Below are 17852 nucleotides of genomic sequence, written 5' to 3'. Positions count from 1 at the left end.
TTTAGCAAAAGTCTAAGCTTGCATAGATCAAAAAGAAAAAAGAATTGTGAATACAATTTTTGTTAAAATAGAAAATGGGGAATAAAAGTTACAGAATGGATATGAAGAGAGATCTTTTCCAAACTTTTATTTGTGCACATTCAATTGAAAAAGATAACTTTTACAGGTTCTTTGGTGCCCATATTCAGCATACAAAAATGTAAAAGACTATTCACAAATAAAACACATTAGCTCAAACTGGAAAAAACTAATGACAACAACAGAACAATTTAAGGTAGTGCACACTGTGACAGCTCTGCTTTCGGGGACATGAGAATTACTGCGAAAATAAATAGAACGTCCTTTTGTAAAAGCAGCAATGTCATGTCTTGTAAACTTCCTTTTTATATTACAGCAAGGTCTGAAATAAAATCCAAAGGGCCTGGAGCTTACACTGTAGCCGTGAATGAATAAAAGAGTCTATTTCCTCAATTACTGTTGGTCCAGTTTTCCTTTTGTTTTGAGTCCAATGTGCAGCAGGTTTTAAAAGGTGCTCAGTTAGGGATTCTAACCAATTAAGCGATGAATTATAAAATTTCTTTCCTGCTTTCAAACACAAACGGGTAAATCTGTTCCACAGCAGTAGCAACAGCCTTTACGTTGGGCCCTGTACCAAACACAACAGAGAGAGGAAGGGGTGAGAAGAGCGCCAGGAACGCGGATTTCCCAGAACTGAAAATATATGGGGTTGTTTTTAAAAAGATCTACACTTTACATAGTCAGACGGTCACAGCAAAAACCAAGAGAATAAAATTCTCTCTGAACAGTTCAAGGCAATCTGAAACACCAATGATGTGATTCGTCTTGTTTTCAGGCCCCAGGGTGAAGACAGTGAACATAAAAACCACACACAGACTGCCGTGAAGGAGAATAAGAAGCGATGTGAGATACTGATTAAAGGAAGGAATGATAAACGGGAGTAGACATTTTGGGCACTATCCTTTTGGTCGCTGTAGTCTGGCTTTGGTTAGGCCGCCTCTGACGCTCACAGGAGTGCTGAGGAACTCAGTGAAGTACAACAAGCCTGCTTCCAAAGTTCTGGGAAATCAGAGGGCTGTGACTAGCTAACTGGTCTAAAACGCCCCGCAGATTAGTACTCACTACCCACCCCCACGTTTATTACTAACATGGCCATTCATCCTCACAGTTCACTCAGTAAATAGGGGCGCGTGCACGTGCGCGCACACACACAAACACACACACACGGGAATGAGGTAACGCTACATATGAATTAATCCATATAATGCTAGGAATAACTAGTTTTTAAAAAATTTAATATTCCATTTGAATAGATAAAAGGAAACATAAAAAAAGACCAAATATTTTCATAAAACATTTTAATAAAAATGGTTTCACTAACATACGCTTAACTCTTTTGAAAGATCTTAAAAACACACATATTGTACCCACTATGAACTCTCTGAAGGTACTGACCACATGCTATCAGGGTCTGCTCTTTCCTGATTCCTCTCCCTTCCCCCACATAGGATAGTGCTTTGCCTATGGGAACCACTCAGTATCTGTTCACTGAATTGTTAACATTTCATAGGATGTTCCAGATGTAAATATATAACGTATACTAATCAACCTAACTGTCTTCAGTTTGTGATGTTGTTTAGTTACCTATTAACTCAAATGTAGATTTTACCTATGCAGCATAAACTCTACACTTAATGGGGACTTCTCAACAGATTTTGGGGCTCTGCAGAGGCCTAGGCTCCAAAATGTAGGAAGAGGCAGTTGAAAGAAGGGAACAAATGGATTTGTTCCCCCACACTCCATTTTAAGATTTCGGCATGACCCTGGCAGTAGGTTTTAAAAGTCTCCAAGGAAGATATGAAAACCCATAGAATGAGTCAAAATTAAAACTTACTTGTTCAGAGTCTAAAGGTGTTGGTAACGTGTATTTTCTCTTAAGGACTAAAGGAATAAAAAGAAAAATTCAAGGACACCAAAGAAATTTTCCTGAATCCAATTTAGTCAAAGGTTGGGCCTAACTCTCAAGTGATGTCTCCGTACAATTTATACGCACAGTACTTTTAAAAACCATCCTGTGTGCTAATGTGATCCTTTGACATCTATGCCTTGTCTTTGAAACCACCCCTTCCAAATACTTAGGACTCAGAAGATACATAACAAAATACACATAAGACGTGATAAATAGGCACCAGTGATATATGAGTATTTTGCTTATGTAAAACCTCTATGAAGTTTATGAAGTGGATTTCTCTTAGGGTGCCTGTGTGGCTCAGTGGGTTAAGCGTCTGACTCTTGATTTTGGCTTAGGTCATGGATCTACAGCTACGTGGAATAATACGAATGAATCTCACTAGATAATACTGAATGAAAGAACACTGACCCAAAACAGTATGTATAAGACTTAAAACTAGTAGAAAAAGCAGGGAAAACGAAACTACAGTTTTAAAAGTCAGGAGACTGGTTCCCTTTGTAGGGCAGAAGTGACTGAAGGGGGACAATGAGACAATATTTATATTTGGATATAAGCACTTCATTCAAACCATAATTGGCCATACGCTTGCTTTCAGTATCATAAAATACCTGTTACTGTGATACTTCCCGTTGAAAAAATCTGTAATGTAGCTCTTAGAGATTTTATCCGATAGCACACAGCAGGATGAAGTTCAGGTTCATAACTGTACAAAAAAAAAAAAAAAAAAACCACAATTAATATAAATATTTATAGGCTGACAAACAATTACAAATTTGGTAAGTTGTCCTGATTCTTCGAAGACCTACCTGGCATGAGGTCTATTGTTCTTTGTGAATTCTGGCAAACGGATTTCAAATGGCATATTACACACCGCCAAAACGTTAACGACCTTAAAATCTGTAAATATTACCTTCAGGAGAGAAGTACAACTCAATGAATTATTTTGCAACAAAAAAATTGCTCAGCAGAAAATAGAAATTGTTCATCAGGGAAACTATAAATAACTGTTTCAATCCTTAAAAGTAAGAACAAACTAGAAAGAAAAACAACACCTGACGAACTGATCTAGTTTTCGGTGACTTCTTACTACCATACAGGTGACCCTTGAACAATGCAGGGATTAGTGCCCCTGCCAGTCAAAATTCCATGCATAACTTCTGACTCCTCAAACTCAACTACTAATAGCCTACGATTGACTGGAAGCCTTACCCATAACATAAACAGTCGATTAACACATATTTTGTATACATATTATATACTGTATTCTTACAATAAAGCTAGAGAAAAGAAAATGTTATTAAGAAAGTCATAAGGAAGAGAGAATACATATATGGCACTGTACTATATTTATCAAAAAACATCTGTACATAAGTGGATCCGCACAGTTCAAACCTGTGTTGTTCAAGGGCCCACTGTAATTACAGAAAAAGGTCAAAAACTTCATCAAAAAATTAAAACCTGAGAGATTTGCAAGATTAAAACATCTGGGTCTTTTGAATCTTATCTTGTATTTTTTTTTTTTTTTATTTTATTTTATTTTTTTTTTAAATTTTTTTTTTTTTCAACGTTTATTTATTTTTGGGACAGAGAGAGACAGAGCATGAATGGGGGAGGGGTAGAGAGAGAGGGAGACATAGAATCGGAAACAGGCTCCAGGCTCTGAGCCATCAGCCCAGAGCCTGACGCGGGGCTCGAACTCACAGACCGCGAGATCGTGACCTGGCTGAAGCCGGACGCTTAACCGACTGCGCCACCCAGGCGCCCCTAATCTTATCTTGTATTTTTTTAAATTTAAGTGGGATATTTAATCTGCTGGGACAGGAGAAAGAATAGTGATTATAAAAATTAAAGCAAAGTTATCCTTCTCAAGAGTCAAAATGGAAGTTGCCACTTAAATAAGTAAATACTGAGTATATGCTGAGTCAATACTGAGTACTGCGTGTACACTGAGCTCTGAAAGGTCAGACTTTTGCTTATAGGAGTAAGGTAAAATGATCCTTCTGTGAGTTTAGTTAGACGTTTTCTTTCGGGAGGGTAGAGTGAGAAAATGGTGTTTTTAACTGGGATTTTTCTCAACACGTCTAATGTTATACTAAGACAAGGTCCAAGGCTGAAAAGTAACTTCAGCCACTCCTACCAATAACTTGAATGGAGCAGTTTATTATCTTTTGAAACATTCCCAGTAAAACCACAATTCTGGGTTAACTATCTTCCATCGGAGTACCTGCACAAGGCAGCTGATGAAAGTCAGTGCGCTGTCCAAAGTGGCCCCACCATCAGTCACGACTCTCAAACTGCACTTTTCTTAAGCACCAACCCTCCCCCTCTCCCACCATCAGTACCCCGGTGCCTTTCTAGTATCTTCCACCTCAGGGAAGACTGAGGAAGACACAGAGAAACTCAACTTCCCACAACTGCTCATTTGAATTCCACACAGCCTGGGCCCATCTCTTCAGGGACCACAGCACATCTTTATTTTTCTTTCGTTGACTCATCATTTGCAAGTGACATAACAAGTCCATACTACATAGCAATTTTACCAAATGTATGCCTCCATAAAACGGTATTTGATAAAGTTAACCTCCCAGTGATGGTCACTTTACAAGTAAGAGCCCACCAACCAGTATGCACTTTCTGTGGACTAAACTGTGGATCTAACACAGCAGGCCAATCTTACAATGTCCGTTTTCAAACACTGTGCATTTTGTTTTGGACTTATGCTATTTTTTTTTTAAATGTTTATTTTTGAGAGAGTGCAAGTCGGGGAGGGGCAGGAGACAGAGGATCTGAAGCGGGCTCTACACTGACAGCAGAGAGCACGATGTGGGGCTCAAACTCATCAACCATGAGCTGAGCCGAAGTCAAGAGCCGGACGCTCAACCGACTGAGCCACCCAGGTGCCCCAGGATTCATGTCATTTTTAATACAGCTGATTGACTTTACAAAATGCAGCCTTTTCTGAGTTCTTATATACAGGTGTATACTTAGTATTAGTTATTCAAGTGAATCCTTTTCAACTTATACCAGCAAATGCTGTTATTTCTCAAGCACAGATTCAGTCAGTTCTGCATATTTTTAAATAATCACAATTTCCTGTTATAATGGTAATGCTGTCACTAACCATAAAATGTAGGAACACTGTTTACTCTTAGCCATAAAATGTATAGATCTAGGCAAGTTCCATTCTAATATCTTTTTTCTTCTTTATAATTTATGTGATAGCTATCTACAAATAAAAACAAATGCGCTTCAACTTTTTGAACGTAGGGCCCTACTCCCTACTCATCATCCTGACAAACTACTCTTGAGGTCATCAAAAACATGACTTGGTGTGTGTGTGTGAGGAGTGAACAACCTGAAGAGCTGAAAAGGCAGGTCACGTGTAAGGTAACAAGCGTCTCTGAGAAAGGGGGCAGTGAAAAAGCCAGGATCCTTGCAAGGAATCACGTGGGTAAGCTCACTGTGTAATTTTTGTACTGAAGGACGGTAAGAAAAAGGCCAATTGTGAGGAAGTTTTTGTGTGATTTCTTCCGTCTATTAAATTAAAAAGTTTACCTTTACAAACTAAATCCTTTCATATTTGCAGTTTGGATGGTTTTTTTTTGAAAACATTACCTGAAAACCTAGTTTCTGCAGACTGCGGGCTAAACGTCTGGCACCAAATTTTGCTTCTTCTTCACTACGGTTTTAAGGAAACGAAAAGATTATCAGTCACACAGGAAATAAACTTTATCTGACAAACATGACAAACGACACACATGATTTTAAGTCCAGGAAAACGTCCTCCCCTTGTACAAAGGAAACATTAAAAGTCCAAGGAAAGTTTACCTTGTTGCTCCAGTGCAAATAATTTTTCCTGAGGACCAAATTGTAGCTGTGATTCTAGGTTTCCTAAGCTTCATTAATACTTTCTGCAAAAAACAACACACACACACACAAAACCCAAAACCTGATTACACATTAAATATTAATTTTCACTTACGGTGCTGCTCTACGTGGCCATTTTAATACAAGTTGACTACTCGACGCTTACCCACGCCTTAAATAAATAACTGTTCTCCAAATCCCATTCGGAAATCGAGCTCCATACCGAACATAAAGAACATATTAATCCAAAAGGACATTCAATTAATCAAAAATACAAGGTCTGCATAAACCTCTTACTATATACTTGAAATCAATACGCCATGAGTCTGTACACTTTCCAACTCTCATTCCCCGCTGGTTACATAACTGGAATTTGCAATTCGCAATCCACATAAATGGATCCTTAAACATGCCAAACCTGTTCACACCTCAGGGGTTTTGCAGTAATTGTTACTGTCATCCGGAATGTTCTTCCCTCAATATTCTCACTTCATTCAAGTCTCTCACCAGATGTCAGAGATTCCTGACCACTCCATCAATGCACCCGTCCCTTTGTCGCTCCCCACCTCCTACCTTGCTTTATTCTGCTTCATGGTACTCATGGCTACTTTCTGTACCTTACAGATGAGATGCCTACTACATGTTCAAGTTCAATACACAAATCTTGAATGCAGGGGAAACGGTGGAGCTGGAGATGTAATTTTAGATTCCTTAGATATGAGAGCCATTTAAAGCTGTGGGTTTGAATGAAATTATCTACAGAATGAGCATAAGTCGGTCAAGGACGAAAGTCCAAGAGAACAACAAATTTAAGTTTTCATTGTAGTTTTTCATCTATGGAAATATTAATTATATGCCCATCGTGCATAAGAGAAGTAAATGTATACTGATTACGATAGCATATGAATCAGACGTTTCTCCTTCAAACGTCCGTCGGCATTTTGAGTTTTGCCCTTTCTCTGTCATATGCCGTATTACCCACCTATTATCAAAGCTATTAAATCTGGAAGGATAAAATTTCCCAAAGAGTCAAAATAAAATCTGAACTAAAAGATAGTATAAAATTTCACACACAAGTGGCTGGGAAACACTAAACTGAGTTTATTCTGCACTTAAGTGCCTTTCACCACCTGCTTACCATCAACTCAGCCTTTTCAGTTCATCTTCCTAGGAAAAATGACTTCCCTGTCCCATGGCACACACAAGATCCAAAGCAGCACGAGGCCTTTTACTCGCTAACCTTCTTCAGCGGACATATTCCTTCCTTTATTTAGGTGACGATGGCATTGCTGATGAACTTGAAAATCTTTAATTGTGTCACTATTAAGTTTTAATTGAATTCAATTCCCCTTAACTTAGTTTGTAGTACTAAGAACTAATAATTTACTGAGGTATACTGGCACCTAATTTTTAGAGCTTGGAGCCTTCATATACATTCATAATTTTCATAATAAATATATAAGATACACATCTCAACATCATGTGGTTTACAAAATCCAATGAACACGTATTGTCACTTCTAACGTTAATCTTCAATAAGGTTAAAGGCAAGTTATCAATGCTTTTATTTTAAAGAGTAGAGGTCTAACAAAAACTAAAATTGAAAGTATCCAGGTTAGGATATGAATCATATTATTTTCAGCAATGTGTTACAAAGAATACCAACTATTTTATTTTAGCTAAATAAAGAGGGGTATGACAACATACTACAAAAATCACAACATATGTATTAGGACCTCATTCGTATCATGCATCATTCATGCAACTAAAAAATTATATTTGAATTAAGTATACACCACTGTACAGATGTCCCCTTCTTCAGTTAAAAGAAATTAAGAGAAAAAAATGTCTAGTAGCCTGTGAATTCTTTGCTAAGACTTAGAGATGTGTATATGCAAAAGGTGGCACTTCATGGGAGCGGGGGGGGGTGCTTCTACAGGGCTCCATATTGTACTGAGTACAGCCGGCACTTGGTAAGGTGCTCTGAAACTATCGGTAAGTGAATATATTTTAGTATGTCATTTATAGCACTACAAAACCAGTCTATGTAGCCCACACGCCAAAATTTAGATACTTACTCCAACATCACGCTTATAAATTACATTTGCTCCCTCCAAAGCAATCTTCCTTAAGTTCAAATGGCATCTTGTTCTAAAAACACAGACTACATTTGTAATTAGAATGTCCAATGCAACATCACTGTCTGCATCCATTGGGGTAGTTTAAAAACTGAGCTTCCCACCACGAAGATCACATCCTGAGAAAGAAAACAAAATAAAGTAATTACACTTAAATATCCTGTTAATTTATTTTTCATAAATAGTCTTGAAAATTAAAATATAAGAAATGAATTACACTATTTAGTTTTCAAATGTGACTCAAACCAAATCATGTCCCTTCTTTTCCTCACTAAAAATGTCATTTTTAAAAAGATAACAAACATGTCGTACAGAATCTTTCAAAATCCGGACCTTTTATTCCTTACAATTAATAAGTAACATTTACGTGCCAGGAGCCTACCAGACTTCTCTCCTGCTACTTCCCTTTACAACCACTATGTTTCAGGTGTATCATAATTATGGCAATTCTCCAAACACACCAAGTTTAAGGGTGGGACTTTGTGGTCCCAATGTCCAATCATTAGTGGTACTGTAACCCGCCTCATACAACTTGCCAGGGCGAAAAGAAGGATGACCTGTCTTTCCTCTATTTTAGGTAACTGACTTACCGGTTTAAAGAAGCAGAAATATTAATTATAATATTAATAGATTTTTCTCATTTACTAGTCAGCCATTCATTATTCACTTACTGAATACCTTCTATGCACTGAGGACACCAGGAAAAAAATGAATAAGGCAAAATCTTTTGTCATCAAGGAGCTCACAAGTCTACGAGTGTAGGAAGAAGCTCTCACAAGTAGCACACCATTTTCGTCAGGATCACAGTCTTTCAAGGTCTGTATCCTTTTAAAACTATGATACGAGCATTTCTATAAATGAACCAACAAAAAAGAGCCCCAGTTTTTACCAGTAAGCATGTGACCCATTTCCAGTTAAAAAATTCTGACCAGGTTTCCACATCTTAAAAAACAAGTAATGGTAATTTAGTTCACCTAACCCACAAAGAGAATACCAGAAAACAGTAACAATACCATTGTAATGATCTTGGGGATCCCTTGCAGCTACAATATGATAAACTAGTATTCTATATAAGGATTCAAATTATTGTATGACTAGAACAACGAAGATGCCAAGGGTCCCGATAAAGAAAATTCAAGCTTGTTTTCCTGCCGTTTGGGATCTGACAGAACACAAGTCAGACCTGACCTGTGGCACCTCTCTAGGATGATGGAGCCTTCAGTTCTGTGCACCACCTGTATCTCCGCTTCACCAATTTCTGACTTTTATGTTCCCTTCAATCTGCTTATCTCCTTGTTTTGTTGTTTTCTGTGTATCTCTAAGTCAACTCAAATAATTTTTACGTACAAGGGATGGGGCAGGAGTAGCAGTGCATATACAAGTAGACGGATTACTAAAGAGGATGGAGGCAGTTATCAACACTCATCTTAAGCAGCAGGATCAATATCCTGACTCCCCACACACCAGGTACGAGAACCTGAAAAAGGTATGCAATCTATCTGTGCCTCGGTTTTCTCATTTGTGGCATGGAATATAGTGTCCTACTAGAACGTGTTGTGGGGATTATACAGAGTGTATAAAAAGTACTTAGCATACATATTTGGCAATAGTAACACAAAAATGACAGTTAATATAGATAAAATAATCAATAAGCAGAGATCTCTTACTACCATTTCCCATGATTATATTATAGCCCAGATGCTGAGCCATATAGACCTCACCAGGTTTTCTACTTTCCTGTAAAAACTATGAAATAACTGAGGTAAAGAGGCTCTTAGCTGCATACCCCAACATCCATTCCACCCTTCCTGCACAGTGAACAGAACCCAGGTGTCTGGGAGAAATAAAATACTATACATACTTTCAAGGCTCCCTGGGAACAGGTAGAGCCAAGGGGCCACACGATCCTGTCACGATTAACGAAATGTAAAATGAAATGGTTTTGTATCTTTTGCGAAGAAAAGATTGCTTAGAGTGACCAAACTAAGCCAGCCAAGACCCCTTTTGCCTTCCTACCCTTCTTCACTTTTATTGCCTGGACTTTAGATGTAAGAATTGGGAGCTCAAGTAGCCATCTGATCATGAGACTATGAGATAAGGGCAGTGGAACAGTAAGACAGAGCAAGCCCGAGTCCCTAATCCAATGGAATTCCTTATTACCCCTGTACTTCCTAATTCCAGACTTGATGAAGGTGGGAGAAAAATCAATTTCCATCTCAAGGCCCTCACCTGCTGAATTTCTGTCATATGCAGCCAAGCCTAATCCTAACGGATGCACATCCCAAGAGACAGGCTACAGAAAGCACTACTTAAAAAGAAACTCGTATGAAGAAACTGTCAAATTTACTGTTTCACACAGATTTTGTTTTTTACATTAAAACAAATTAAGGCGAGAATACCAGGACAATATGTAGGGTAAAAATAAGTCAAGAAAGTAGGTATAAAGCAAATCTCGGTGACTGCAAAGAAGACTTGAAATTAATACAATTGTGCCTGTATTTTAGTAACTTAAACTCTAAAAATGAGATCACAGGTGTAGTTCATCCTAAGTTACTCAATGTTCATATTTTAGATGAATATAACCTGGCAAGCAGCCTCAGAAAACACTATTGCTTTAATACGTTTTAAATCAAGGACAGAATATGGAGTCAGTACTTAAAAAAGAATCAGGCGGGGCACCTGGGTGGCTCAGTCGGTTAAGCGGCCCACTTCGGCTCAGGTCACGATCTTGCAGTCTGTGAGTTCGAGCCCCGCGTAGGGCTCTGTGCTGACAGCTCAGAGTCTGGAGCCTGTTTCAGATTCTGTGTCTCCCTCTCTCTGCCCCTCCCCCGTTCATGCTCTGTCTCTCTCTGTCTCAAAAATAAATAAACGTTAAAAAAAAAAAAATTTAAAAAAAAAAAGAGGCATCCTACACGAAAGACTCCACACTTCTGAAGCATTACAAACAAACAAAAAACCTACTTGCAGTCAATTTAGCTATCTTGTAAAACAAGAAAGCAGTGCTGGATATTAACAAAGATTCACCCCACAGCTAACATCATACTCAATGGTGAAAAGCTGAAAGCTTTTCCTCGGAGATCCGGAACAAGTCAAGGATGCCCACTCTCACCACTTGCATTCAACACAATATTGGAAATCCTAGCCAGAGCAGTTAGGCAAGAAAAAGACAATGCATCCAAATTGGAAAGGGAAAAAGTAAAATTGTCACTTTTTGTGGATGGCATGATTTTATATATAGAAAACCCTAAAGACTCCACCAAAAACACTTTTATAACTAATAAATGAATTCAGGAAAAGCTGCCAAGTACAAAATCAATATATAAAATCTGTTCTGTTTCTATATACTAACAACAAACTATCAGAAAGAGAAATTTTAAAAACTCAATTTATAATTGCATCAAAAAGAACAAAATACCTAGGAATAAATTTAAACAAGGAGATGAAAAACCTGTACACTGAAAACTGTAAGACACTGATGAAAGAAAATGAAAAACAAGTAAATGTATATTACATGCTCATCGAATGAAAGAATTAATAGTTAAAATGTCCATACCACTCAAAGCAATCTAGAGATTCAATGCGATCGCTATCAAAATCCCAATGGTATTTTTCACAGAAATAGAACAAACAATCCGAAAATTTGTATGGAACCACACAAGCAATCTTGAGAAAGAACAAAGCTGGACTCCGATTTCAAACTATATTACAAAGCTATAGTAATAGAGATCAGAACAGAATAGAGAGCTCAAAATAAACCCATGCACGTTCAGTCAACCGATGTATGAATAAGGAGGCAAGCACACACAATGGTGAACAGACAGTCTCTTCAAGAAGTGGTGCTGAGAAACCCGGGCAGCCACATTCAAAAGAATAAAACTACACTCCTATCTTACACCACACGTAAAAATAACACAAAATGGATTAAAGACTTGAATGTAAAACCTGGAACTATAAAACTAGAAGAAAACGGGTGGTAAGCTCCACGATACCACCAGTCTTCGCACTGAATTTCTGGATCTAACTTTAAAAGCAAAGGCAACAAAAGCAAAAACAAGCAAGCGATACATCAAACTAAAAAGCTTCTGCACAGCAAACAACATGAAAGGCAGCCTACTGAATGCGAGAAAACTGCTGCAAATCATATACTCAGTAAGATGTAAATATCCAGAAAATAAAAAGAACTCTTATAACTCAACAGCAAAAACAACAAACAATCTGATTAAAAAATGGGTAGAGGAACTGAAGAGACATTTTTCCAAAGAAGGCATACAGATAGCCAACAGGCACATGAAAAGATACTCAATCAACATCGCTAATCATCAGGGAAAAGCAACTCAAAACCACAAGGAGAGATCACTGCACATGTGTTAGAATGGTTGTTAACAAAAAGACACACAATAACAGGCGCTGGTGAGGATGTGGAGAGAAGGGAAAGCTTGTTCACTGTTGGTGGGAATGTAAACTGGTGCAGCTACTGTGGAAAACAGTATGGAGGTCCCTCAAAAAATTAAAAACGATCCAACAATTCCACTTTTGGACAGTCATCTGAAGAAAGGGGAAACATTAATTTGAAAAGATATATGCACCCCTACATTCATCACAGTATTATTTACAATAGCCAAGCTATGGAAGTAACCTAAATGTCCACTGATGGGTGAATGCATAAAAAAAGATGTGGCATGTATACAAAATGGAATACTTCTCGACCATAAAAAAGAAAACAAATATAAACGACTTAAGCATTCGATCCAAGAAATCAAGTATAGGCCAAATATAAATGACTTCAGCATTCGATCCAAGAAATCAAGTAAATGACAACCACAAAATAGAAGGAAGAAAATGGTAAATGAAAGTAGAAATAATATAACTAAAAAAGCAAACATGGTAGAAATAAAAGAAAAATTCAACTCCAAGTTTTGAAATGTAAAAGATTCCAATAGTTTTTTCATATAGGAATATGAAAAAGTTAATTTCTTCAATTTTTTGTATAGTATAAAAAAACAACATAAATATTAGAATCTTTATACAGTATAGAAAAATAACATATATATTAGAGAAAAACAACATATATATGAAAAGCACAGTTAACTCTATTTTGATTTAAATAGAATTATCAATGACTTTCTCACTGCACAGGACCTAACATTAAGGCATGGTTTAATCAGGTGTTTCGTCCTGTGCTCCAAGTATGCCTACTATGAGTTGTCAAATATTTCCTCCTAATAAAAAGCAGAATTCAAAACTGCCCTTGCCCTAACTTCAGGAACTATCATATTTCTAGCTTCTTATTAAGTCCATTACAGTTGTGGCCAAAAGCACAAACTTCCAGTTATAAAACCAGTAAGTCCTGGAGAGATAATGTACAGCTTGGCGACTAGAGTTAGTACTACCATATGGTATATTTGAAAGCTAAGAGAGTAGATCTCATCACAAGAAAATAAATGTGTAACTATGTGTGGTGACGGATGCTAATGACATAGTGTGGTTGTTATTTTGCAATTCATATATATATATATATATATATATATATACACACACACACACATATATATACACATATACACACCTATATACATATATATATTTTTTTTAAATCATTAAGTTGTATACCTGAAACATATTATATGTCAATTGTATCTCAATAAAAATTTTTAAATAGTCTTAGAAAAAATTCCTCATAGAGGCTGAAGCAGCTTCTTCCTCACTCAATGATTTTATGGATAAGAACACATTGTGTGTTTTAGGTTCTCTGACTTTTCAGTGGTATATTCAAAAACATTACTTCAGTAACCCTCACAAACTGCAACCTTAAAGCATTACTTGGAAAACACCGCCACCTCCTGGCTTTTAAGACAAATTGCATCAAAGACTACAGGTAATAGTGTGGGTTTGGTTCTAGACCACCATGATGAAGCGGGTAACTCAATAAAGCAAGTCAAATAAACGTTCTGGTTTCTCAGTGCATATAAGTTATGTTTACACCATACTATAGTCTATTAATTATACAACAGCATTATATCTAAAATCATCAATGTATAAACCTTATTTTAAAAGTACTTTATTGCTAAAAAATGTTAACCATCTGAGCTTTCAGCAAGTCAATCTTTTTGCTGGCGGAAAGGAAAAGGAGAACATGGAAGGTTCTGCCTCCATGTTGATGGCTGCTGACTGATCAGAGTGAAGCAGTTGGGGTGAAGATTGGGGTGATTGCGGCAATTTCTTTAAGACAATAAAGTTTGCCACGTGGATCAGATCTTCCCTTCATGAACGATTTCCCTATAGTAGGTGATGCATTCCCTATAGTAGGTAGCCACTGTCGAACTTCTTTCAAAATTGAAGTCAGTCCTCCCAATCCATTAAACCTACTGCATTATCAGCTAAATTCATGTAATATTCTAAATCCTCTGTTGGTCACTTCAATAATCTTCACGGCATCTTCACCAAGAGTAGACTCCATCTCAGGAAACCACCTTCTTGGCTCTTCCCTAAGAAGCGACTCGTCAGCCATTTAAGATTGACCATGAGATTGCAGCAATTCAGTTCCATCTTCAGGCTCCACTTCTTTTTAATTTTTTTTTTAATGTTTATTTATTTTTGAGACAGAGAGAGACAGAACATGAATGGGGGGAGGGTCAGAGAGAGAGGGAGACACAGAATCGGAAGCAGGCTCCAGGCTCTGAGCTGTCAGCACAGAGCCCGATGCGGGGCTTGAACTTGTGAACCACGAGATCATGACCCGAGCCGAAGTCGGACACTCAAGCGATTGAGCCACCCAGGCGCCCCCAGGCTCCACTTCTAATTCTAGTTCTCCTGCTGTTTCCACCACACCTGCAGTTACTTCCTCCACTTTAGTACTGAGCCCCTTAAAGTCATCCATGAGGATTGAAACCAACTTCTTCCAAACTCCTCTTAATGTTGATATTGTGACCTCTTCCCATGAATCATGAATGTTCTTAATGGCATCTAGAATGGTGAATCCTTGGGGCGCCTGGGTGGCGCAGTCAGTTAAGCGTCCGACTTCAGCCAGGTCACGATCTCGCGGTCCGTGAGTTCGAGCCCCGCGTCAGGCTCTGGGCTGATGGCTCGGAGCCTGGAGCCTGTTTCCGATTCTGTGTCTCCCTCTCTCTCTGCCCCTCCCCCGTTCATGCTCTGTCTCTCTCTGTCCCAAAAATAAAAAAAAAAAAAAAAAAAAAAAAAAAAATAGAATGGTGAATCCTTTACAGAAGGTTTTCAATGTACTTTTTCCAGATCCATCAGAGGAATCACTATCTGGGGCAGTTCTATAGCCTTATGGAAATGTATTTCTTAAACAATAAGACTTGCAAGTTGAACTGACTCCTTGATCCATGGGCTACAGAATGGATGTTGTGGTAGCAGGCATAAAACGACATTAATTTCATTGCACATCTCCACCAGAGCTCTTGGGTAACCAGGTGCACTGTCAATGAGCAGTAATATTTTGAAAATAATCTTTTTTTCTGAGCAGTAGGTCTCAACAGTGGGCTTAAAACATTCATAAACCATGTTGCAAATAGATGTGCTTTCACCCAAACTTTATTGTTCCATTTATAGAGCACAGGCAGAGTAGATTCTCTTAAAGGTCCTAGGATTTTTGGGATAGTACATGAGCACTGGCTTCAACTGAAAGTCATCAGCAATATCAGCCCCCAACAGGAGAGCCAGTCTATCCTTTGAAGCTAGCATTGACTTCTCTCTAGCTATGAAATCCTTAAACAGCATTCCATTGCAATCAAAAGCTATTTGTGTATATTTAAAATCTGTTGTTTAATGTAACCATCTTCATTATCTTAGTTAGATCTTCTGGATAACTTGCTTCAGCTTCTACATCACCGCTTGCTGCTTCACCCTGCTTTTAGGTCATGGAAATGGCTTCTTTCCTTAAATGCACCAACCTCTGTGAGCTTCAAACTTTCTTCTCCGGCTTCCTCATCTTTCCCAGCCTTCACAGAATTGAAGAGAGTTAGGGCCTTGCTCTGGATCAGGCTTTGGCTTAAGGGAATGTCGGGGCTGGTACGACCTTCTATCCAGACCACTACAATTTTCTCTGTATCAGCAATACAGTTGTTTTACTTTTTTTTTTTTTTTTTCCCAACATTTATTTATTTTTGGGACAGAGAGAGACAGAGCATGAACGGGGGAGGGGCAGAGAGAGAGGGAGACACAGAATCGGAAACAGGCTCCAGGCTCTGAGCCATCAGCCCAGAGCCTGACGCGGGGCTGGGCTCGAACTCACGGACCGCGAGATCGTGACCTGGCTGAAGTCGGACGCTTAACCGACTGCACCACCCAGGCGCCCCAGTTGTTTTACTTTCGTACCATTAGTGTGTTTACTGGAGCAGCAGTCTTAATTTCCTTCAAGAACGTTTCCTTTGTGGTCACAACTTGACTAACTGGCACAAGAGACCTAGCTTTTGGCCTACTGCAGCTTTTGACACTCACGAAGCGTAATCGTATCTCGCTTTTGATTTCAAGGGAGTGTAATTCTTCCTTTCACTTGAACACTTAGAGGTCATCAGAGGGCTACAAACTGACCTAATTTCAATACTGTTGTGTTTCAGGGCACGGGGGGGGGGGGGGGGGGGGGGGGGAGGAGGCGGGGGCGGGGGGGAGGAGACAGACAGGGGGACGACCAGTTGGTGGAGCAGACACACCCGATACGTCTCAAGTCTGTCACCTTAAATGGAAGCATTTCGCGGGGCCCCAAAACAACTACAGAGTAACAGCAAAGATCACTGATCACCATAACAAACACAGTAATAATGAGTAAGTCTGAAACACCGAGGGAATCATCTAACTGTTGGAAAGATGGTGCCAACAGATTTGCTTGGTGCAAGGTTGTCACAAACCTTCCGTCTGCCAAAAACGCGGTATCTGTGGAGCGCATTAAGACCAGTAATAGCTCTAGTACATTTTATACTTTCCACACCAGGAAAGATATTGAAACTGAAAGGCCACAAAAAACACTCTTCGTAAAAACAAGGCAAAAATACCCCCAAAACCTAATAAAAGGCCAGAAGAACAAAACGAAACAAACAGAGCACAGAAAAATAACATCTTAGCTACTCCGAGGATATTCAAGTTGCATCTGAGGACACCGGGAGAGCGGCCTCCAACGCTTTAACCACAAGATCACCCTCCATGATTTGAGAAATGGCAAAAGTAGGCGAAGACTGGATTTAGACCCATTTGCACACAACATGAACGCTCACGGTCTCCTGGAGATTGCTCTTTTCTACAGGTGAGGCATGCCATCCAAAGTAACCTCATATTCTTCATAAAGCTCTCAAAATAGCACATTGGGACACAGACGTTGTGTCCTGACTCCAACAGACGACTTGACAGTCCCTCAGCACACGCCTGTAACCCAGCTAACGTTGTGCCTTTGAAAAAGCCAACGTTCTTTCACATCTGTTTCATGGGACAGGAGAAACCTTACTTCTTCCCTTTCTCGTCCGGAAACTGGCGGTATCACCGCAACCCCCCACCAAGGTGCTGTGAAGGATTAAGTACGGTTATCTATGTCCATACAGCACACAGCATGCATTAATTAAATGACAGCTATTACTGCTTGATGGATTCACAGGTAGTTGAATTTTATAACCAAGTAGTATTATTTCATGAACCGATGCAAACCTTGAGAAGCCATATTAACAGAGAGAAAAAAATGGGAGATCGCCGCAGATTACGCAGGGGTCAGCAAATTATACAATGGGCCAGTGGCCATTTTGTAAAAAAAGTTTTATTGGAACATGCCATGCTCCAGTGTTACCTAATGACCACGTGGCACAACTGAGCAGTTATGACAAAAACCAGATGACCCACAAGTCTAAAACAGT

The 17852-nt window shown here is 38.8% G+C and overlaps 1 protein-coding gene across 10 annotated transcripts in view; it reads right to left on the bottom strand.

Annotated features, from left to right (window-relative positions):
* Window positions 1–112: 112 nt before the first annotated feature.
* The window catches only part of TBPL1 (TATA-box binding protein like 1), a 36595-nt gene continuing 18855 nt past the window's right edge, over window positions 113–17852 (bottom strand). For 8 of the 10 annotated variants that reach the window (XM_086707914.1, XM_086707913.1, XM_086707910.1 and 5 more), the window contains 6 exons: window positions 7936–8114; window positions 5819–5901; window positions 5606–5669; window positions 2797–2900; window positions 2599–2693; window positions 1104–1959 (listed from right to left, as the gene is read on the bottom strand). In XM_086707914.1, coding sequence (XP_086564040.1) covers window positions 1823–1959; window positions 2599–2693; window positions 2797–2900; window positions 5606–5669; window positions 5819–5901; window positions 7936–8070 — 618 coding nt within the window. In that variant the 5' untranslated portion in view covers window positions 8071–8114 and the 3' untranslated portion in view covers window positions 1104–1822. The other 2 variants (XM_025926123.2, XM_086707918.1) reach the window with 2 other exon arrangements.

This window comes from Puma concolor, chromosome B2 (genome assembly GCF_028749965.1).
Source record: "Puma concolor isolate L17-30 chromosome B2, mPumCon1.1.hap2, whole genome shotgun sequence".
NCBI lineage: Eukaryota > Metazoa > Chordata > Mammalia > Carnivora > Felidae > Puma > Puma concolor.
Note: the sequence above shows the minus strand (reverse complement) of the source record. Positions and strands in the feature narration are given on the sequence as shown.